The following is a 23,724-nucleotide window of genomic DNA, read 5'->3' as shown; positions in this document are numbered from 1 at the left end:
CTAACCCAGACTTGCTGAGACAGCGTGACTTCTGTGCCTGACCATAGGCTGGCACTGGTGCCCAATATGGCGTAGGGCAGAGATGGTAACCCCGGATAAGCATGGGGTGGGTGGGTGTGAGAACAGCAGCGGGCTGTTCAGTGCAGTGCCAGCAACACCATAGAGTATGCGCCTTTAAACATTTATTCGACAGTTATCTATAGAGAGTGTACCAAAGGCGCTGGGATAAGATGAAGGAGCTTCCTCTGGAGTGGTGGACTGTGACCACAGAACTGACCTGCTAGACAGAGGTTGAGCAAGAACTAACTTCCTAGTTTCACTCTGGGAGAGTGTACAAAAGCCTCCTGGAGGCGAAGCTTGCCCTCTTTTCTTGCCTCTGTCTCCTCCCATGCTTCCTCTGCAGCTGAACAGGCTGTCAGGCAACATGAGATGGGGCCCTGCTCAGAGGACCACTCACTCTGCTGGGCCTCTGGGTTGCTAGAATTCACTGGCCTCTTCCTCAGTGAGTGGTCTGGGTTCCCAGGGAAAAAAGAGAAATTGCGTGGGGCTGGGAGAGCTGGGCCCCTGCCCACTGGGAGGGCTGTTCTGTTTCTCATGTCTCTGGGGAGGAGAAAGGGAAATCCACTCTGTTGTAATTTGCAACTGCAGCATATTTGTTAGAGCCCTGGGGTAAACAGAAAGAATGCAATGGCCTTTTGGTGGTGAGGAGCCCGGGAACCCTGCGTTGGGGCAGCCTTGGCTGCATTAAGGGGAGTCTTACCCCAGAAGTGACCCCGCTTCTGCTGCATTAGCAGGGAAACCATGAGAGCCTGGAGTGTCCCTGCACCCGCTGGCAGGAAGCTGGAGAAGAAAGAGTCCCTGCCACTGTGGGCCCCAGACAGGGACATGGGGCCAGTGGAGACAGCACCAAGACACGGAGTTTGGGTGTCACACAGGGGTTGAGAGGGCACTGCTGTTGGTTTGTGAGTGTGGTGATGGGGGACGTGTCAGACAAATGAACGAAACTTTATGTTGATGACAGAGTGTTATATTTTATAGGATTTGAATGGATTTTTGACTCTACCTTGTATAATGTATAACCACATACTCCCTGGCTTGTTTTTTCTTCTTCTTCAGGATTAGCATTTTTGTAGACCAGAGAGCTCCTGTGCCTCCCTTCCCTCTTCTTTATCTTCCTTGCAGCTGTGCTCCCCGCCCTCCTGCTGGGCGGATCCCCTGGCAGCCTGAGGGCTGAGCCCCTTGTCCCTGGTTCCCTCTTCCAGGAACTGGGGAGTGGGCCAGGCTGGCTTTAACTCTTAGCTAGCCAGAAGCCCTGCTCAGCTAAGCCTCTCAAAGTACTTGCTTCCCCTTCCCAGGAGAGAGCCAAATACAGCGATCTCCCTGTATCTGATCCTGAACCTTCTCCCTTCTCCCTTGTGATTATGAACAGCTCTTGCTCCTGTTAAGTCCAGTGCCCCTCTTGGACAGGATTCTGTCCCACTTGCCTACTTGGTGGCATCACCCTGCCTCTCTCTCCTCCCATGTTTCCTCTGCAGCGGAACAGGTCAGCAGGTAGCCTCAGATGGGGCCCTGCTCAGAGGACTACCTACTACTTCTATTTTTTAAATCTTTACTGATGCATCTTCATTAGCATAAAAGCATAAAATAATCCTATGAACTCACACCCTTTCCAGTACTGTCCCGTTTTTCTATTCCACTTTGTAGCAAAATTTTCTGAAAAGAATTATCTATATTTCCTGTTTTAAATCCCCGCCTCCCTTTATCTCTTTTATAAATTGAGATTTAACTCATATACCACAAAACTCATTCTTCTAAAATGTACAATTCAATGATTTTTAGCACATTTGCAAGGTTGTATAATCATCACCACTATCTAATTTCAGAACATCACCCCAAAAAGAATTGGGTACCCTTTAGTAGCCACTTTCCACTTCCCTCTCCACCAGTACCTGAAACATTAATCCACTTTTTATGTCTGCAGATTTTCCTTTTATGGACACTTCATATAAACAGAATCGTATAATATGTGATCTTTTGTGTCCAGCTTCTTCCACTCATCTTGATATTTTCAAGGTTTGTTCATGTTACAGCATGCATCAGTACTTCATTCCTTTTTATGCTTGAATAATATTCCACTGTATGGATATACAGTGATCAGTTAATGTAATTTGGATTGTATTCAGTTTATTCATTGATCAGTTAATGTAATTTGGGTTGAATCTAATTTTAAGCTATTATAAATAACTCTGCTATTCAAGTTTTTGTACGGATATGTGTTTTCATTCCTCTTGAATATATACATTAGGAGAGAAGTTTCTGGATCATATGATATATTACTCAGGGTTCCGCAGAGAAACATAAAAAAATAAGATATATAGAGATACAGGTAAGAGAGGATTTATTATAAGTGTACACAGTTATGGAGGCTGAGGAATCCCACAATCTGGAGAACCAAAAAAAGCAGTTGGGTAATTCAATCTCAAGTCTGAAGACCTGAGAACCGGGGGGATGCCAGTGTAATTCCTGGTCTGAATCTAAAAGCCAGAGACCCAAGGCCGAGTAAGTGCTGACACCTGAGGGCAGGAGAAGATGACTCAGCTCAAGCATAGAGAGCAGATTCACCCTTGCGCCATCTTGTTGTTCTACTCAGGCCCTCACAGACTATATGACACCCACAACATTGGGGATGGCCATCTGCCTTTCTCAGTCCATCAATTCAAATGCCAACCTTTTCCAGAAACATCCTCAAAGACACACCCAGAAATAATGTTCTGTCATCTCTCTGGCCATTTCTTAGCCCAGGCAAGTTTCTGAGGAACTCAAACTACTTTCCATACCAGCTGCACCAATTTTATATTCCCAACAGCAATGCATGAGGATGATTACTCCACATCTTCTCCATCACTAATTATTATTCATTTTTTACATTATAACCACCCTAGTGGGTATGAAGTGATTTCTCATTGTGCTTTAATTTACATTTTCCTAATGATTAATGATGTTGAATATCTTTTCATGTGTGTATTGACCATTTGCATACCTTCTTGTGATATATCCTTTTCTGTGTTGAAATCTCTCCTGCCATACATTAGTCTCACTGCTCTATGGTAGCTGCTCTTGTTCGGGTTACCAAATGTCATTAAATCCAGCAGTCAGTCCTCATGTTCTGTGACATCTCACCAACAAGTGACATATCCTTCCTTGAAAATCTGTCTTCGACTTGTATTCACCACTCACCACTCTTTCCTCCTACTCTGTAGGTGGTTCTTAGATTCCTTTACCACTTTCTTACTATCTCTCCAACTTCTTAATTCTGGAATGTCCAAGGGTTCCAAGCAAGACCACCCGGACCACCTCTTGTTACTATCTATACCATTTACTAACTTCTAGACCAGGTGACTACCTTACATTTCAAAAGGGACATTACAGGTGTGATCAAGGTTAAACTTTGAGATGAGATTATTATGGAGTACCTGAGTACGCCCAATCTAATCACATGAATCTTAAAATGTGAGAGAAGAAGCAGAAGAAATGAGTTCAGGGAGATACATAGCATGTGAAAAGTACTTAAACCACCATTGCTGACCTTGAAAATGGAGTAAGGGGGCCACAAGCCAAGGAGATGTGGTGACCTGGAGAAGTTGGCAAAGCCCCTCTTTTGACCACCAGCATGAAAACGAGGACATCTGTCTTACAACTGCAAAGAACTGGCAACAACCTGAATGAGTAGGAAATGGATTCTCCCCTAGAGCCTCCAGAAAGTGTCCTAGGACACCTTGAGTTTAATCGAACTAGACTCACACTGGACTTCTGATTTCTAGAACTGTAAGATAATGAATATGTGTTGTGTTAAGCTATTGTTTGTGATGATTTATTGTGACAGCAACAGAAAATGAATACAGATGTTGAACTGTCTCATCGTTTTAAATACATTGGCTACTCTGAAATTTCTAACCCCAATCCCTTCACTGGACTTCATGTTGTAAAGATCCAACTCTTTACCTGACATCTCCGCTTGGTTGTCTGACAGACTTCTACAGCTTGATGTTTCTAAATTCCAACCTTCTAAGCATGTTTCCCGTACAGTATCCCCATCCCAATAAGTGTCACCTCTATCCTTCCATTTGTGCCAGCCACAAAACCATAGTGGCATCCTTAACTTCATTCTTTTTCTCATTATCCAACATTTTATTACTATCAGCAAATACTGACATATTTTCATTCAGTGTGTATATTCATGTACAAATTTATATAATGTATATATTTATAACATAACTACCTCTCTCCACTCCCCTCATCCAATATAGCCATCATTGGTCTCCTGCATTACTGCAGTACCCTCATGGTCTCCCAGCTTCTGTTCTTACCCCCTTAAGTCTAGTCTCAAAATAGCATCCAGAGTGATCCTTACAAAGTGTGAGTTACATCATGTCACTCCTTAGTTCAGGACCCCCGCCATGGCTCCCACTTTACCTGCAAGGCCCTGAACCATCTCACCAGGTCCCCTGCATTCCTCTCAGCCCTTTTTCCACTCTAGCAACCTTGGCTTCCTTCAACAGGCCAGGCATGCTATGGCCTCAGAGCCTTTGCTTCTGCTGGAATTCTCTTCCTCCAAGTAACCGCATGTCTCATTTCCTGATTTTCTTTAGGTCTTTAAAAAAGTTTCATTTTCTCAGAGAGGTCAACCCTGACCACTCTATTTAAAACTATACAACCTCCTTCCTGTGCCCTCTTCCTTCCTTCCCACTCTACTTTGGTCCACAGCACTTATTGCAGGGGTGTGAAGCAAGTGCATTTAGTCTGGGTTATCCTTTAAAGACAAACGAGCCAATGAAGACTCAGACAGTAAACTGCAAACCCTAGTATGCACATACTGTTGCTATTCCTGGGAAACCTCAACAATGATAAGTTAATGAACTTGCTCATGACTCATACTAATAAGTGGTAGCTGGGATATAAACTCTGTAGTCAGATTCTAAAGGCCCAGCTCTTCACCACCAGGTTATACTGGTTAAATCAATTGTAGTCTATCTATATGCTGAAATACTGTTTAAGTAATAAAAAGGATAAATTATATCTTTACATATTTAACTGGGAAGGTGTCCATGAAATTGCAAGTTCTGGAACAGTATTATGGTATTATCCTGACATTATAAATATATATTCACATATGTATTTGTAGGCATAAAGGAAGTCTAGAAGTTGATACATATAACAGTCAGCAGTGGTTATCTTCTGGTACCTGTCTCTTTTGATCATCAGATTCTCTGTAACACTTATCAGAAAGAAAGATCACTGCAGTGATATGATCACAACTGTGCTTCAGAAAGATTAAGCCACATTTACACCAACAGGAAGATTGTCATCTTAGAAACTAGTGGAAGTATTTATTCTGACTTTCACTTTCTATTGTGTTGAAATAACCCCTTTAGGGTCTTTATTAAAACCACATCTCAACATCTCTGGATCTATCTACATAATGAGAACTAAGTGGAAAATTTGGTCTCAAGGATCCCAATGGGCAATCCCCACGAATCACTCACACCCCTAGCTGTTCATTAGACCACCTGCTGAGCTTTTAAAAACAGATACCCCAAATTAGCTATCATCAATATTTTTTTAAATGTCACGAGGTCATTGTGACACATGATCAGGATTGAGAACTGAAAACTTTGGCGTATATGTAGTATTTATAAAAGCCAAATGGGATGTACATGGCAAGGAGAGGTCAACTGACACTGCAGGATCCAAACTCTCACCTTAAATCACATTTTTTGGTCTTTCTGGTTTGGCAAGACCATACTTAACTCAAAGCTACCAGTGACCCAAAGTTCCCCTGGCAAACAAAGATTCTTCTGTTAGGCATGACATTTCAAAGAGTGAATGATTGCCTCCCAGAAAACAAAGGAGGCAGCCAGACCTCTCTTTTGGCACCCTAAATCCCTTTAATACACATGACTGGAAACCACAAGTCTCCTAGTCGTTGCTGGGGAGCTCTGTGTGTATGCTGGGGCATGATTTCATCACTCAGCCAGGCAGTTGACTACTCTGACTTAGCCTTCACTTCCTGCTTGTGCAGATCCTCAAAGTCAGCCAGAGACAAGTGGTTAGGGTCTTCTCAGATTTTTCCTGCACTGTACAGCCCTAGAAATGCACACAACCCCATGTACACACATGACCTTCTAGATTTCTGGGAATATGTCAGAACTTCCAAAGCCCCTCTGGACATCTCATTCCCTAGCTTTTCCTTTTAAGCTTTTTGGCTGGTCTATAGTTTGCATCAACAGTTATTCACTGCTTCGGGCAGCCACAATGTTAGACAATTGCCTCCAATTTCTTTCAACAAACGTCCCATAGGTAAAAGGCTATTGGAAGGAGGAGAGCTCTGAGTCAGGTCAAATACACTCATACTTAGAAGTGGGGTCCTCCTAGGTACCATAACACAAGTCAAATAATGACAGTTCATTAAGCCTTTGAAAGGAGCTTCAGCCCCGATCTACTCCCTCAGGTGGATGCCAGACTGCTGGCTTTTGTCATGAATTCAGGCTGTTATTTTTGAAAGCTGTGGAGGAGCTGTGGAGCAGAGCTGTGACTGGGGAAAGTTAGAACACCACAGAGTGCTCTGTTCTCCAGTTTACTGCAAGTCATTGGTTAATTTTCAGACTTTTGAAAAATTTCTCCACAAAATTATTAGCTACTATTGCTGTTTTATGACAAAGAATTTTCAGTTTTCCTTAAATTTCCTTATGCTATCATTTTCACACCTTATATTTTCACATTTACATTGACTTTTAATTTTTTTCTATTTATAGCCAAAGTTGTTCTGTAATTTTGTACTTTTCTCTAATGACCCATTGAAACCCGCCACCAATAAAACTTTATTATTTTCTAAAACTTTAGTTATTTTATAATTTAAAAAATATAATTGTTTGCCAGGCATGGTGGCTCATGTCTATAATCCTAGCACTTTGAAAGGCCAATGCGGGAGAATTTTTTGACATCAGGAGTTCAAGATCAGCCTGACCAAGAGCAAGACCCCGTTTCCACAAAAAATACAAAAATTAGCCAGCCATGGTGTTCGCCAGTAGTCCCAGCTATGCGGGAGGCTGAGGCAGGAGGATCGTTTGACCCCAGGATTTGGAGGTTGCAATTAGCTATGATGACGCCACGGCACTCTAGCCTGGGCAACAGAGGGAGACTCTGTCTCAAAAAAATAATAACAATATTTTTTTTACCTGCACATAGTTGGCTTATAGAGGAGAGAGGAAGGAGGAAAGGACGGACATCAAAAGCCAGACACTTGTACAATGGGGATTTATGCCTCACAGAGTTGTAGAAAGTCTAAATGAGGGACTCACATAAAGCCTATTGAATGACACTACAAATTATAATGTAAAGGGGTTGAGGATATAGGCACTGATATCCCTCACACAGAGAGGAGAGAACTTGGATAAAAACCAAGGAAGATGATACCTGAAGACTGGACAGCAGGAAAAATAAAAAAAATAAAAAAAAAAAACCCATGGAAGAGAACATCTATTCTCTGAATGCCTCCTATGCACCTCATTACAACACCCCTCATTCCCTGTCTTTCACCGCACCCACCAGGGCCCCATTGTCACTTCAGGTGTAATTCCTCTTTCAGCCACCTGCTGTTCCATCACTAATGGACTCAGCCAGAACTGAGGCACCTGACTCAGGAGGCCAGTATTCTTGGGAGAGAAAAAACAGGAGGGTATTCCCATCTGAATACTCCAGGATTCCAAGGTTGTCTTAGTCCATTTTGCTACTATAACAAAATGCCTTAGACTGGGCAATTTATTTATAATAGAAGGTTATTTCGCACAATTCTGGAAACTGAGAAGTCTAATATCAAGGCGCCAGCAGATTGAGTGTCTGGTAAGGGCTTGCTTTCTGCTCCATAGATGTCATCTTCTTGCAGCATCCTCACATGGCAAAATGGCTAAAGGGAGTCCACTAATTCATCAAGCTATTTTGTAAGGGCACTAATCCCATTTGAGGGACCTAATCACCTCGTAAGGTCACACCTATGAATGCTGTTGCAGTGGGGATTAAGATCTAACATGCATTGTGGAGGAACACAAACACTCAAACCCTAGCAAAGGTCCTCAGTGACTACGTGGTGAAGGGAAAAGGCAGGAACTTTGGAACCATCCATTGTTGGATTTAAGGCTTTGCTCTGCCACCAACTAGTTTGGGATGCCAGTTACCAAACACCCCTAAAGTAAGAACTAGAAGAAATAATATTTGCAAAGTGTCTCAGGCAAAACCTGGTTCACTATAGGCTGAAAAGCCCAGTTTTTTTCCTTGTTTTTCCTGCCTTAGGTGGAGTGGGAAGGTCAGCTGGGTGCTCATCTCTTACCCTGCCTGCGGGGAGTGGGCTCTGTGCCCAGCAAGTGCACCAGAGCGGGCTTCTGGGAGTTGAAAGAAGAGACAGGTGGCAGCGGGAAGGTGAGACATGCTCTTTATTGTCAGAGGGATGCAGCAGTGGCGAAAGCATGGCCAAGAACAAGGCGAGCGCTTTTGTGTGGCTCAGAACAATAGTGACAATGTGGCATGGGAAAGCGTGATCACAGGGGTTCACGTAGGAGATAACACTTGGTTACAGAAGTGTGTTGAGTCATGCCTTACCAGAAGGCCAGCTGAAGACACGCCGGCAATCATTTTAGTTTGGCCTAAGAAACCTATTGCCTATACAACTAGATTTCCCTTACACTGTCCCGGGACAGAAGGGCACTGATGCCCAACCGTGACCAGGCCCGTGGAAAGCCAGTGCAGAGACGGGCACACTGACAGCTTCTGCTCAGGCTGAAAGAGAAGAAGGTCCTCCCCTCCTCCCTCACCCGTCAGCAGGCTCCTAGCATTGGGTCACAGTGATCAAGCACTTAGCAGAGACCCTATTCAGACCTGTGCTTTCTGACTTCAGCAATGAGGCAGCTGAGCTCTTCTAAGCTGCAAGGGGAACCAAGAGACCCAGGAATCCAGGCCACCAGACAAGCCACAGCAGCTCATGGAACAAGAGACAGCCCACTGCTGTGTACGAGCTGTGACCCAAACAGGATGCGGTAAGGTGGGGACCCCAATGGAGGAAAGAAACACCCAAACACTGCGGTGGAAGCTGCACCAGGGCCTCAGGCAACCAGACGCTAATGGTGGAGTAAGGAGGTCCCCAACTAGGACCTCGGGCAGATATAATGGAGGGAAGGCATCATGTCCACCCCTGCCTCCAAGGGGAGCCACGCCAGAGAGACTGTCATCAGCTTCTGTGTGGCGTCCCGTTATGCTGAGCCTGCATGGAATGGGAGGAGGGCAGCCCAGACACCCCCACACATAGAGGGTGCTTGTCTTCTTGGCTCTGTTCTCCCATGGCCCCACCACCCTCCGGAGAGAGCCCTGCAGGAAGATTCATGGCTCCAATCTAGGGTAGATTGTGCCAGCTGCCTTACATAATATTCAAGGTGTTCAGAGAGATCCGATGCGGGACAGACCATTTCCAAACCTTCAGGATTCAGACAGCCTCCATGAACAATATCTTGGGAGGAGGCTTTTGGCAGGATGGCTGATTCAACAGGTAGAGGTGAGGGTGAGAAACAGGAAGAATAAACCATCATTTCAGGCAGAGGGATGCAAGTGAGAGAGGAAGAGGCTGATTAGGGTATGGAGCCAGCGTGACTACAGGGGCCTGAGGGTCGGTATAAGCAGAGGCTGGAGACACGAGGTCAGACCTTTCCACTAGCTTCACAGTCAGAGCCTCCCCGCAGCTCTCACCATGGGGCTGGGGGACACTGCACATCGTTCTTACCACCAACTGCCCCTATGCCAGGCCAGGGGAAGACCTGAGGCTGTTTTCCTAAGACAATCCCCAACTTTTGCCCCTAAGGGTCATTCTCTGAGAAACAGAAGGCTGGGAAGGGCTTGAGATCATAGGAATTTTTCTTTCCACTCCAAAGGAAGATAATTTTGGGTCCGCGGGTGAAGGCTGAGGCTCAGGTCCAGCTTTGCAAAGGAGAAAAGGAAGGCATCCTTGGTGGACTTGCATAATGTGCCCTGCACACTCCCCACAATGTGCACATGCACACCAACACACACCAACACACTGCTCAACACACCCAAAGGAAGTCCACGTGAGATCCGCAAAGGAACCCATAGGCCAATCCCTTTGCAGGCTTCCACCCACTCATTCTGCCTCCTTTGACCCCAGCTCAACTGGTAAAACCCGGGTCCTGACTCCTCCTCTGCAGCATAGTCAACACGTCGGCACAGCTCCCACACCTGAACTTGTGTTCTCAGAATTACACACACGAGCGACACAGCAGAAGTGATAGGGATTTGCTCCCTACACAATCAGACAGGGTCCCCTTGGGAAGGGTTTGAAGAAGAGTAAGAATCCCTCCTAATGACAGACCAAGAGCCCTCACCTGGCAGGGGTGAGAATCCTGATTATGAGGACAGTCTTGGAAGGTCACAGAACGTAACCAGGCCATGAATACCCATAGACGTTATGGCCCCAAAGTCAGGCTAAGATAGACCAGAGGCAGCTGGAGCTGAGCTGCAGCTGGCAGAGGCAGGTGTCTGCAGGCTTCAGGCTCAGAGCACACGTGTCCCGGTGGTGCCGATCCTCCTGCTTCCTCCCATTAAATGATATTCATGGCCCGGCCTGAGTTACAGACCTCACTGTAGACAGTAGTCACAGGCACCTTTTCTTCCACATGTAGTTCACCGAGGCCCTGGAATGAAAGACAGAGGAGTCCTGGAGCAGCTGAGGGGAAAAGTGGCCCAGAGGGATCTCCAGAGCCAGTGCCCACTGACGTGCTCTGCTTATGAAATTCCCAAAGTGCAAAGCATTACATTGACACCTGTTACAAATCTTTGTTAGTAAATGGTGTTGATTGTCCAGAAACACATGAACAGGCAGCAGGGTCAGAGTAGCAGATGCCTGGGTTTGGAAGGCCAGGGCTGGGCAGTGAGGGACCTGGGAGTAGCCTGGATGGCCACAGGCTCCAGCATTATTCTTACCCAGCTGAGACCCCTGTTCTATCAGCTCCTCATTGTGGATGCCACCATCCTCAACTCTCTGCTCCTCGCGCAACTGGACACCTGAGCCACACACAGACAATCCTTAAATCTGTGCCTTGGAGACCTGTAACCCTCCCACTGCCATGAGCACCAAAGCCATAGCCACACCCATCATCCCATCTGCAGGAGTCTCTCCTGGCAGCCACAGTCAGGAGAAAGGGGACCAAGTTCTAGTGGAGGAGGGGAGGCATCTGGGCCTGTAAAGAGCAGTGCAACCTGCCTCGTTCGGCTTCCGTATTCTTCTTCTTTTTGCCACATGTCTTCCAAAGGTATGATATAACTCCCAGGGTCAACATCAAAACCACAGTAGCCCTTAGCATGTCTGGCAGCAGTCTAGCCATGTCCCATCCATGTGAATCTGTTTCCCTCATACAAAGAATGAACAAGTTAAGTTAGGAGAGAACTTGAGATACCCATTTCCAAGGGGGAGCACAGGGAGAAAGCAGGTAAAAAGGCACAAAGGGGTCTAGTGCAGAGGCTGAAGAGGGAGGACAACGGCAGGTCGTCTCATTCAACCAGACACTGAGCTGCTGCTTGTGCCAGGGATACTGATATCAACAAGACGATGTCCATGCCCTAAAGTATCTCATCACCCAGGAAGGAAGACTGAGAAAATACCAAAGGCCACACAGAGGAACCCTGCTGCAACAGAAGTTTACACCTGTGCTAGGGGTTCAAGAGGGCCTCCCAGAGGAGGTGTGGGTAGACTGAGGTTTGAGGGAGGAGTAGGAGTTTCCAGATATTCAGAGGGGATCACTGCAGGAATGAGGAGCACCATGTTCAGGGAATGGCTGTGTCAAACGCCAGCCCTGGGAGTTGCCAGCACCCCCACTGTGGCAGGGCAGGGGCAGGCAGGGAGGAGAGTCAGAGGGAGGTAGGAGTCTCTCCCTAGAGGGCCTTGTGGTCATGCTAAGTGTTAGCTGAGACTCAGGATGGTTTCAAGGGAGAAGGTCACAGGCAGTTTAAGTGGCACTGATACATCAGACCCTCCAGCAGCTCCTGGAGAAAGGGAAGACAGGGCTGCACACAGGCTCCCGGTCATTCATTCATTCCAGGAACACTGGCTGTGAGCAAACTTTGCCAGATGCCGGCCTGGCACATGAAGTCAAAGGATAACAAGACATGGCCTTGCCCTCAGGGTTGTCCGGTCTACAGAAGAGACAAAGACACAAATCCATCATCACTGGTCAGTGTGGGGAGGCCACGGACAGCTCCCTAAGGAGGTGCTGCCTGAGGGCAGGACAAACCCCATCACTTGAAGGCCCTGCACAAAAGGAAAACAGGGAGCCTTTGCTCAAACTAGTTAACAGCAGAATTTTAAACCAAGACCTTAAGTGTGGGGCCCTGTGCCACTATCCAGTCTTCACCCCACGAAGCCTGCCCGCCTCAGTGGAATCCTTCAGCAGCAGTAAGACAGGAAGGGAAGCACATGGGACTCGGGTCAGCTCATGGGAGAGGACACAGCATGTCCAGAAGCTCATAATCTTGCAATGGCAGGACACGTTCAGGGAACTACAGTGAGCGCTTTGGTGTGAAGCGAGTGGGTGAGGCCAGCAATGTGGGTGGAGGAATATCTAAGATATAAATCCTACAGCGGGGGCTGGAATCAGGTTCCCACAGATGACACAGACAATGACACAATCCCATCTGCTTTCCCCATAGCCAACTCTGGACGAGTGTTTGAGGACAAATGGGGTGGGAGAGTCATAGGAAGGCTGCAGCCTGGACCAGCAGGGACATGGTGGGTGGTTGGCAGAGGAGGGCATGGACGGGAGAGATGCTCAAAGGCAGAAGTGAGGTTACTGGGACTCTCAGGCGTCTGAGTAGGTGACCAGGTGGACAGTGTCGCTAATACACATGACAGGGAGAAAAGCCCACACCCGCAGGCCCCCATGCTGCCTGAACTCCAGGTCCCCCTTCCCACTCACCTTGGGCACAGATGTCCCCAACATCTCTGGTGACAGTTTTCTGGTCCATAAGGTTGCTGACCACACAGGTGAAGCTGACGTTGGGCTGACTCAGGGGTAGGCTTACAGCCAGGGTCCAGGAGTCAAGGGCTGGTCCTGGTGTCCCTCTCTGCCCCGGCTCCAGGGGCAGGCCCCTGCTCTCCCAGGTCACGTTCAGGTCCCTTGTGGCCCCTGGGGCCCTGCACTCCAGGGTGACGTTGCACCAGCCTGCTGCGATGGATGGTGACTGAGCCAGGATGTGCGGATGGGGCACGGGATCTGGGGCAGGAGGGAACAAAAGAAAGGAGCCTTGTTTGTAGAGAACATTACACACCGTACATTGTAATCATTTTCTCACAGATGCCATGGCATGCACCCTGTAGGGAAACTGGGTGTGTTTTACAGATAACACACAGTTTGTGTTAAGCTAAACACTGAGCAGATGACAATAAGAAGGGGAGCCCCTGAGTCAGCCCTGTGAAGTGTCACTAGATTAAACAAGTCAGAAAAATCTCCCAAAGGAAACAAAGGCTGGACTCTACCAACTCAAGGCCCATAGTTTCTATGAAATTAGTGTCTTTCTTGGAAGAGGAAGAAGTCTGGGGCAGAAGGGCTTGTCTTGGCCCAGAGACCTTCCCCAGCATCTCCAGCTGAGATGATGGGACTGCAGCCTGGGACTGCACGGCCCTCTGGGGCAGGACTTCAGGCCAGCCCTGGGAGGCCAGACACAGCCCATGCTCCCAAGAGTACACACATTGGTGGGAGATGCAGTGGCAGCGACAGGGAACATCTCCGAGTGTGTTTAGAACACGCCACTGGACTTGAGGTACAGACAGGAGGAGAAGAGTCAGATGTGTAAGCCTGTCTTAGAAAGCACATGGGACCTAATGCTGCAAACACGCTCTGTCCATAGCAGGTTATTTCCCTATGCAGAGAGGAACCCTAGGAAAAGAAAGTCTTGGATAAACATCTGTCCTAAGCAGTGTAAACGGTCCACAACTAGAAGCCTTTGAGAGATGGGTTACCTGAGTCCTGAGTTAGTCTCAGGCTGGGGTGAGAGGGGAGGGGCCTGGGAGGACTCGATATGTGTGGACTTCCAATTGTGAGAGACAGAATAGTGGCCCCAGATATTTCCACATTGTAGTCCTGGCAACCTGGACTACATGGAAAGGGGAATTAAAGTAGCAGATAGAATTAAGATTGCTAGTCAGCTAACATTGAAATGGGGAGATTATTCTGGATTAGCCAGATAGGTCCAATGGAATCACAAAGACCCTTAGAAATGAAAGAAGGAGGGAGACAAGGTGCGAGGGGTCTAAAAGGACTCACCCCACCATTGCTGGCTTTGAACATGGAGGAAGGTGGCCACAGCCAGGGAGGCAGATAGCACCAAGCAGGTGAGAAAGACAAGAACATGGATTCTCCCCTGGAGTCTCCAGAAAGGACAAGCCTGCCAACACCTTGATTTTAGCCCAGTGCAAGCTCTGTCAGACTTCAGACCTAAAGCATGCTGACATAATACATTCCTGCAAATTCAAGCTACTAATTCACCGTAATTTGTTCTAAAAACAATAGAAAACTATTACACAAATTAAGTAACATTAATCCTGGAAAGGATGATTAATGTTATTGGAACTATTTCTATTTCACCAATTTCCATTGTCTTTCCCAGAACACCAAAGTGATTTTCTCCCTGGTATCAATCTCAGCTCTGGACTCCATCTCCGGCGACTGCACTTTCCCTATTTCAGGGGAGGCGGTACAGTGTGAAGGCTGTGGCTGAATGGAATCCTGCAACATGGGGCCAATGTGACAAAGGAGGAGGTCAGCCATGGGCTGGAGGGAGGGGTGTCACTCACCATAGACAGTAAGGTGGAAAAACTGCAAAACTTCTCTTCCTTCCGTTAACCTGGTTTGAGCTCGGTAATGCCCACTGTCCTCAAGGCTCAGGTTCGAAATCCTCAGGGAGGCCAAGGTGGGCACCTGGACCCTCTGCTTGAATTTGTCCTGGAGGCTGAACCAGGTTGGAGAATGGACGCCTCTCTGGATTCGAAACATGACTCTGTAGTCTGACTCCGGGGTAAAGCTCCAGCAGAGCTCCTCCAACTCAGTTTCCAGAACTGCTCCTGCCTTCTGGGTCACATCAAACAGGACAGAACCTCCTGGGATCCCCTTCAGAGGAACGTGGGCTCCGGAGTCCTTAACCGCAGAGCCGTGAGCCCCAGAACTCTCAGCCACAGCACGGCAGACACCTGGGCATCGGAAACAGAAACAGGAGTGTTTTCCCATCAAGAACAAATAAGAGAACCACGGAACTTTTCTTCCTAATCAAATCCATCCAAAATTCTTCCTTCGTGGAAGGTAGGCTAGTATAAAAAATTGGAAGTAATTCTGGGATCAAGTCTGGTTCTCGTGGAGTATAAACTTAAACAGGCTTAACTGCCTATTTGTCAGTTTCCTTACCATCCAAAAATGATAGCATGAATTAAGTGAAATCATAGATCAGAAGAACCGAGTACATTTTCCAGCACATGCTAAGTGCATAAATTAGAAGGCAGCTCTAACACATCACCCAAAGGTCTCTCCGTCCTGTGGACGTCAATGTGTAATCCCTCCCCTGGAGTGTGGCTGCACCTAGTCACCTGCTTGTAAGGAACAGAATAAAGCAAAACGGTTGGGGCACTTTTCAGAGTCTAAAAACCCTACAGGTCTAGTTTCTCCTTTCTCCCCAATGAGACCCAATCACACTATTATTTTCATAACTACTTGCAGAAATTTTTGATGACATTTTTCCAGTATGGTTATTTTTGTTTATTGAAAGATTCATGTGACAATATATATTATAAAGAAGCAAAAACACACCATCACGAATTTAGTTGCGTGTGAGGTCAGCTCACAGGCATATTTACCAGACTCTAGGGTTCCCCATTGAGGGGTCATGTTCTTGCAGGAAGGGGGACTGTTATGGATTGAATTGTGTTACTCAGAAAAGATACATTGAAGTCCTAAACCCAGAACCTCAGAAGGTGACATTCTTTGGAAATAGAGTCTTTGCAGATAGAGTCAAGTTAACACGAGGTCATCAGGCTACAGCCTCCTCCAATATGATGGGCGTCTTATGAAAGGGAGAAATTTACACACAGACACCGATATGCACGGAGGGAAATAATAGGAAGAGACACAGGGAGGAGGCACGGGAAGGTGAGGATGGACTGACGCAGCTACAAGACAGGGAACGGAACAAACTGCCAGCAAACACCAGAAGCTGGGAAGGGGGAGGAAGGATTCCCCTTGTTATGGACTGAATATCTGTGTTGCCCCCGAATTCACATGTTGCAGTTTTAACACCCAGCGTGGCTTTACTTGGAGATGCGGCCTCTAATGAAGGGAGGGTACGTGAGGTCACAAGGGTGGGGCCCAATCCAATAGCATTAGTGTCCTTATAACAAGAGTCACCAAAGAGCAAGCGAGCCCGCCCTCCCCATGCACACGCACTGAGGAAAGGTCACGTGAGGACACGGATAGGAGGCAGGCTTCCGCTAACCAGGCAGAGAGCCTCACCTGCAATTGAATTGGCTGGAACCTTGATCCAATAGCCCCCAGAACTGTGAGAAAACAAATTTCTCTTGTTTGTTAGGTTAGACTGAGCTGACTGCTACAGCCATGTAGGTTTCAAAGTTGACTAACAAACCCCTATAGGTTTCGAGAAGTGTGTGACAGTCAATTTCCACTCTTCTAGCCACTGTGCTTGATGTCTGTTAGGACAGTCCTGGGAAAGGAATACAAAAGCTCAGGAAGGGTGGCAGCCACTTGACACTATGAATGATTCCTGAGGAACCAGGGCAGAGCCCTTGGCAAGCACATCACAGGAGGTGTCAGCTCAGGACTGAGACAGGCCTGGGATCAAGTTCCACATCCACCCTTTACTGGCTGAGTGATCTCTACCAGGTTCCTAAAATGTCTAGCCCTTGAGTTCCCACATATGGACACTGGGGATAATAACCGCCAGTGCTTCAGGGCTCCTACAAGATATATATATATGTGTGTGTGTGTGTGTGTGTGTGTGTGTGTGTGTGTGTGTGTGTGTGTGTCTGTGTATTTTATATATTTTTAAAAGCTGTCAACAGGATGCCTTCAGGTGTTATGATCATTACTATTAATAGGGCCCACCTGCTATGGAATTGCCACAGTTACTGTACCTGGATTTCTCCTGCTGTTTCCCTGCCTGGAAAAGTGTTCGCCCATGCCCCATGAACATAGTTCCCAGTCCCTACATTTCAGCAGCCGCTTCAGATACCACATGTCTAATGGTCCTCAGGACAGGAGATTGCATTTCAGCAACACCAAGTGGCATTTAATTTTTTGATTATAATCAGATTATACATTCACACGGTTTATGAAAGGAGGAGACGAGAAAGGAGATTGAAAATGAAGTCTCTCCTATCTCTGGCTCCCACTGTCCGGTCCCCTCTCCTAAGGCAGCACCATCATCCGTGTCCTGGCAGCCACCCGGAGACGGTCCACACACTCACAGGCACAGTGTGCGTCTCCACAGACACAGCACGCTCTGTGCACCCACCTCTCCTTGCCTTTCTCGTAGCAGCGCTGTGCACGCCATGTCACATGGACTGTCTGCACCCCGTGCCTCCTGGGGCTCTCGTCCCCGCTGCTTCTGATGTCCCAGTGCCTGCTCGCCACCACCCACAATGTGGCACTGCACATCCCAGTATCTCAGCCTCTCACACACGATGTGTATGAATTAGGAAAATCATTAGGGTGACTCTCGTGGGTCATAGGCGCATACATCTGAACTTTCGGCCAATATTATTAAGTATCTCTGAAGGATGGTTCTATCTATATTCCTACCAATAATGCTTAGGATTCTCACCAATACATAATGGTCAAACGTCCCTTGTCAAACTGAAGAAGAGAATATTATATCTCAGTGTCATATCAATGGACATTTTCTCTATACATGAAATTTATCGTCATCATCATTTCATATTAAGTCACTTTGTTTGCCTTTTCTGTGAACTATGAATTGTCTGCTAATGTCCTTTCTCATCTTTTCCCATTAGTTTCTATGACTTAGATATATGTTGTGAAAATTAGCTATTTCTCTAACATACATGATATAATTATTTATAGTTTTCTGTTTGACCTTCACCTAGGGACTATTCACCTTGCCAAAATGGTATTTTCATGATGTCTAACATATGAAATGTTTAAAGGCTTCTTCACTTTAAATCTTGCTTAAAATATCACTCCCATTTCAAAGGTGGTTTTTAATTCTCTCTTGTTTCCAAGTACATTTATGATTTTAATTTTCATATTTACTCGTAGATCCACCTCAAATTTACTTTGCAGCCAGCGACTCGACATAATTGGATAGTATAACAGAGTGGTAAAAGATTGAACTTTAGAGGCAGTGACATTTAAATCCAGGGGATTCACTTTATGCCCATGTGAACTTGAGCAGTTATTTAACCTCTCTGTCTTTGACTTTCTCTTCTGGGAAATGGAAATAACAACAGTGCATACCTCATTGGACTATTCTTTAGACCTGAATAGAGAAAAGTTTTCAGCACGGGATTCAATAACTGTTCTATTAATACCATCTGCTCTCATTATCATGATGAGCGTCATGTGCCCAAGCACACCTGCGGCAGAACCAGATGTTCCCAGTTCCCAGGCCGGTGTCCTTTCCTTCCCCTCAGCTGTCCCTCTCAGGGGTCCCCTCCTGCGTGTGAAATATCTGTAGGTTCATTTCCATAGCTGGCTGCAGAGTGTCAAGGTCCAGTTCCTGTTTACCAAAGCCCTGAGTTTTAAAGGAAATCCATTTGTCTGTGTCCGCACACAGCCGTCATCAACCCCAACGTCACCAAGCAGCTGAGGACATTGTGTAACCAGGACACTGGTAAAGATGAAGGCAGGGAGGCAACGGCAGAGTACCTGTTTGCCCAAGCTTGGCCTTGATAAGTTTTGTATTATTAACTCCATTTGGTGTATTCATTTTCCCCTTTCCTTAGTAGGTTCTGTTGTAATATATTGATAAAAATATTATATGTTCTACCAAAAACTATTCTACAGGATATGGAGCTGCTTCAAGGGAAAGGTCAAAGTGTGCCTCATCCCAAAGGAAAGCGTGGAAATGCCGTGTTCCCTCCAGACAGTCATCTCTGTACCCACAGATACCACACACCCGCGTGAATGCAGGGCATCTATTGGTAAACATATTGCATTGCTGCTGGCCTTCTTCCACTCCCCATTTGAGCCGATTGTGACATCCTACTGGTTCCTTAATTAATTCATGAGCGAAATACAAGTGTCCTTTAATGTCTCTGTCAGCAATGGTTTTCATAGCTAATAACACGTTTAAATATATAATTCTTGATACAAAAATGGATACCAAACATAGGTGCTCCATATAATGTAGGGCCCAAAATAACAGCCGTCCTTTCCAGGGGAAAGACAGGACAACTGGACTGGCTGGGACAGGATTTCATTTTCCAAAACGAAAACCTTCCGAAGGCATTTTCACACACAATACTGGTGAAAATAGTGTTTGTCTTTCCCCCTGCCAGCATTGCAAGAAGGGTAATGGAGAAATAAACTAGTATTTTCTGCTAAACAGACAGGAACTGAAAAGGTCTGGCTGAGGCTTTTACTAGCTGCCTCTAAAAGCCCAGCTGCAGCTGCCTAGCTGAGTGTGGTCTGCACCCCACTTTCTCACACACTGCGGGAGGTGAGGTGTCCTTCGGCATGTGGTCTGAGGCCACATCCCTGCAGCCACATGCAGACCCTTTCTTCTCCAGTTCCCTGCCAGCAGGCACTGGGTGGGCGCTCAGGAAATGCTGTCAGGGTCAGGCTGACGCAGTCCCCACAGTGGAGGCCACCCTGACTGGCGCTGCCTGCGTCTCTGCAAAAGTGCAGTGTGTGCTGAGCCTCCCTCAGACCTCACCTGCCATTTCCATGTCCCCTTCCAAACACACATCCAGGAAGGGTTCTGGGTCTAAGAATGATAAGGACAAATTCTTTAATACCTCCCTTACCATCACTCCTTCTCCACCCATCCCTCCCCAAGTCACAGCTGAACTTGAGCAGGCGACAACACAAAACCAAAGAAGAAATGCATCCAACTGTGGAGCTCCATGAATTGCTATAGAGTAGTTTCTGGGAGATGTTCCTACTGAGGACGGGCTCTGTCCAAACTCCACTGCTAGGGTCTGTCCCATTGACTACCAGGGAGGGCAGGCCTGACGGGACAACCAAATTCACTCCTCCCCACTTCCTGTGTGACCTCCAGAGAATCACTTTCGTTATTTGGACACAGACTGCCTATCCCTAAACTAAAAAATTCTAAGTCATTTCTTTCTTTATTTCCCTCTTTATTTCCTTCTTCCCTCCCTTTCTTTGATCCTTCCATTTTTTCTTTCTTTTTCTTTGTTTCTCTAGTATTCCTGCACCCCAGTGCCTACAGAAAAAAAGGTTATACAATCAAACATATTTCTTCCATAATAACAATATTGTGGAAGTGAAGAAAGCCTACATTTTGCTGTTGACAGAAAGTTACTGATTTAAACAGGATCTAACCCAGTGCTATGGCAAAGCTCATCTTTGCTTCCAGAAGTCCTGTATTACAAGTGCTGTCTAATCCATTAGGTTTCACATACTTCCCTGCAAGTTCAATCAGTGCTGAAATATTTTAAAAAATATTAAAAATGAAAGCTTTCACGATAATTCATATTTACTAGAACTTATTTTTTCATTAGCTTTTATTTAATATTATTATTTGTATAATCATATGATATTTCATAAAGCAATGAGTATGATAGACAGCCTAGATCAGGTCACTCTACTTTCTTCCTCTCCATTTTCCCTCCCCAATTTCATGGCCTCCTCTAGCCCAGGTTAGCAATCTACTGGTTCTTCCACATCTTTAGCATATTCTTAGAAACATGTGGGTGCATAGACACCCTTAAATTTTGGAGGCTGCTTTCCTTGTATAAAACAAAGATCTCATTGCATTTAGTTTCCTGAATCTTCCTGATGGAGATTCATGCATTTTACTTCATGAAAACTGAAAATTCCTCACAGAAGGGGGGACATTTGCATTTTTTGGCCTGCATAATACTCCATGTACACATACTCTCAAAGTCTTCAATCACTCCCAATTGTTGGGCACCTCTTATTTTTCCAGGGCTTTTTCCCCAGAACAGTGCCGTGATGGACATGGTTTCATCTGAATTCTCCAGAATCTGAGCAGCATTTCAGGGTGGAGGAGAGGCCACCCACAGGGATGAGAAAGGGCATAGTCTACAGGACTCATTATCCCTGAGAAAGCAAATTATTTTTAACATCTTCAGATGAAAACTAATGCCAATTACGCAAGCACTTTTAAGATAAACCTGAGACTTCCAAGGGCCTCTCCTCTGAGATGATCTGCCTGGAGCTGAGCCCCAAGCAGAGGGGTGCCCCTCCACTCTCCTCTCCAGTGGAGCTCAAGCAGCCCAGACCACAGGAGCTTCTTGCAGCTCAGACACGGGTTCCAGTTCTGCCCCCTCCTCCACAGGACAGTGCAGAGACTGTCAGGACACCGCTGAGTTCCAGCCCAGCCGTACACTCTTTCAACCCTTTACCCCCAGGAGGAAGCTATTTTATCCCTCTGTATCCCTCTTTCCAGGCAGTTCCAACTCCCTTCTGATTTCTGGCTAATGTAGCAGAAGTGGCCTGTGCTCCCAGGCTATAGTCCCGTTAATGCAGCCAAGGCAGCCCAAGCTCAGGGATCCAACCTGAACACCACCAAAAGGCCATTTCATTTTTTCTGTTTACCATGGGCTCTAACCTAATATGCTGCATTTGCAAATTATAACACAGCATTTTCCTCTTTTTTGTTCCTCAGAAACAACAGAACCGAAATAGCCCTCCCAGGGGTCATGGCCTAACTATCTCAGCTCCACACAGTTGTTTCTCCTTCCCAGGGACCCAGGCTACTCACTGAGGAGGAGGCTGATGAACCCCAGGAGACTGGAGGCCCAGCAAGGCGGGTGGTGGTCTGAGCAGGGCCCCATGGCGGCTGCCTTCGAGCCTGGTCAGCTGCAGGGGAAACAATGAAGGGGGAAGAAACCAGCTTACACAATTTTCCCACTCCAAGGGCAGGAGTAGCAAGTGACTACTGGGGAGACAGCCCATCAATCTAGAGTAAGAGCCATTCAGCTCTTTTGTAGATGCTCTGCACACTCATTCAGTAATTGCAGAGAAATGTACAACTTCACACTGTGACACTCCTGACATCACGTTGACAGGCCCCTGTTCCTGTGGTCACAGCGAGCCCGGTGCTCTCACACATGCCCTCCTCTGATGCTTATCTGCTTACCTGGGTTCACACCTTTGACTCAGGCTACCCTGCTCGCCAAAAAGCCACTCTCTTACAGCAAACCGGCGTGGGCACCTCCCGAGTTTGGTGTCTTTCCTCTGTCCAAACCCTTTAGTACTGTTTCTCATTTTGGTTATTGCTTTTCTTCTGCTGGGTTTAGGATTGGTTAGCTCATCCTCTTCCAGTTCCTTGAGATGATTCATAAGATTATCGATTTGTGATCTTTCTGTCTTTTCAATGTGGGCATTGAAGGCTATAAGTTTTCCTCTCAGGAATCCTTTTGCTGTATCCCACAGAGTTTGATAATGTGTGCCCTCATTATCATTCAGTTTGAAGATGTCATGGCTTCCATCTTTTTCTCCTCCCTGACCCCACTATCATTCAGGAATGGGTTGTTTCCTTTCCATGATTTTGTGTAGAGATGAGCGTTTCTGTTGGAGTTGATTTCTAATTTTATTCCACTGAAATCTGAGAAGATATATGGTATAATTTCTATTTTGTTTAATTTCTTGAGACCTGTTTTGTGGCCTAGGATGTGATCAATTTTAGAGAAAGTTCCATGAGCTGATGAGAAGAATGCATATTCAGTCTTTGGGGGTAGGTTTTTCTGTAGATGTCTGTTAGGCCCATTTGTTCTAGAGTTGTGTTTAAGTCCATTGTTTCTTTGCTTATTTTCTGTTGGAGGATCCGTCAAGTTCTGTCAGTGGGGTGTTAAAGTCCCTGGCTGTGATGGCATTGCTATTTATCATGTTGTTTAGATCAAGTAGGATTTGCTTTACATACCTGGGTGCTCCTTTGTTAGGTACATAAATATCTAGGATTGTTAAGACTTATTGTTGAATTGCTCCCTTCACTACTGTATACTGACCATCTTTCTCTTCCTTTAATTTTGTGGGTTTGGCAACTCTGTTATCTGATATGAGAACAGCTACACCAACTTTCTTTTAGTTTCCATTTGCATGGAATATTGTTTACTATCCTTTCACCTTGAGTCTAAATGAATCCTTGTGGGTTAGATGCATTACTGGACATAACAGGACACTTGGCTTGAGTATTTTTATCTATTCAGCCAACCTTTGTCTCTTCACTTTGTCCCTTTGTCTCCTCACCGTTCAAGCCATTCATATTTATTGAAAGAATTAATAAGTGGGATGGGGTGTATTTCTGCTCATCATAAGGAGACCCTTATTGCTTTGTTTTACCTCTTGAGCCATGGTGGAATCTGGGATCTGTACCTTAGCTTTTGAATGATTTTACACTGGTGGGTGTCTATTGCACCAATCAGTGTATAATGACGGTCTGAGG

General features: G+C 46.2%; 1 protein-coding gene across 3 annotated transcripts; it reads right to left on the bottom strand.

Annotated features, from left to right (window-relative positions):
• Positions 1–8,471: 8,471 nt before the first annotated feature.
• On the bottom strand, positions 8,472–22,165 carry LOC142869584 (SLAM family member 9-like). Of its 3 annotated transcripts, XM_076000254.1 has the most exons (6): positions 22,042–22,165; positions 14,903–15,295; positions 13,026–13,322; positions 11,318–11,455; positions 11,038–11,118; positions 8,472–10,748 (listed from the first exon to the last, which is right to left on the bottom strand). In XM_076000254.1, exons 1-6 carry the CDS (start codon positions 22,112–22,114, stop codon positions 10,738–10,740), a joined length of 993 nt encoding a protein of 330 aa, XP_075856369.1. In that variant the 5' UTR covers positions 22,115–22,165; the 3' UTR covers positions 8,472–10,737. The 3 variants fall into 3 exon arrangements, with proteins under 3 accessions (XP_075856369.1, XP_075856370.1, XP_075856371.1); XM_076000255.1 differs by lacking the exon at positions 11,038–11,118; XM_076000256.1 differs by lacking the exons at positions 11,038–11,118; positions 11,318–11,455.
• Positions 22,166–23,724: the final 1,559 nt, after the last annotated feature.

The sequence above is a fragment of the Microcebus murinus genome, chromosome 2, assembly GCF_040939455.1.
Source record: "Microcebus murinus isolate Inina chromosome 2, M.murinus_Inina_mat1.0, whole genome shotgun sequence".
NCBI lineage: Eukaryota > Metazoa > Chordata > Mammalia > Primates > Cheirogaleidae > Microcebus > Microcebus murinus.
The sequence above is the reverse complement of the archived record's forward strand: the minus strand, read 5'-3'. Positions and strand labels throughout refer to the sequence as shown.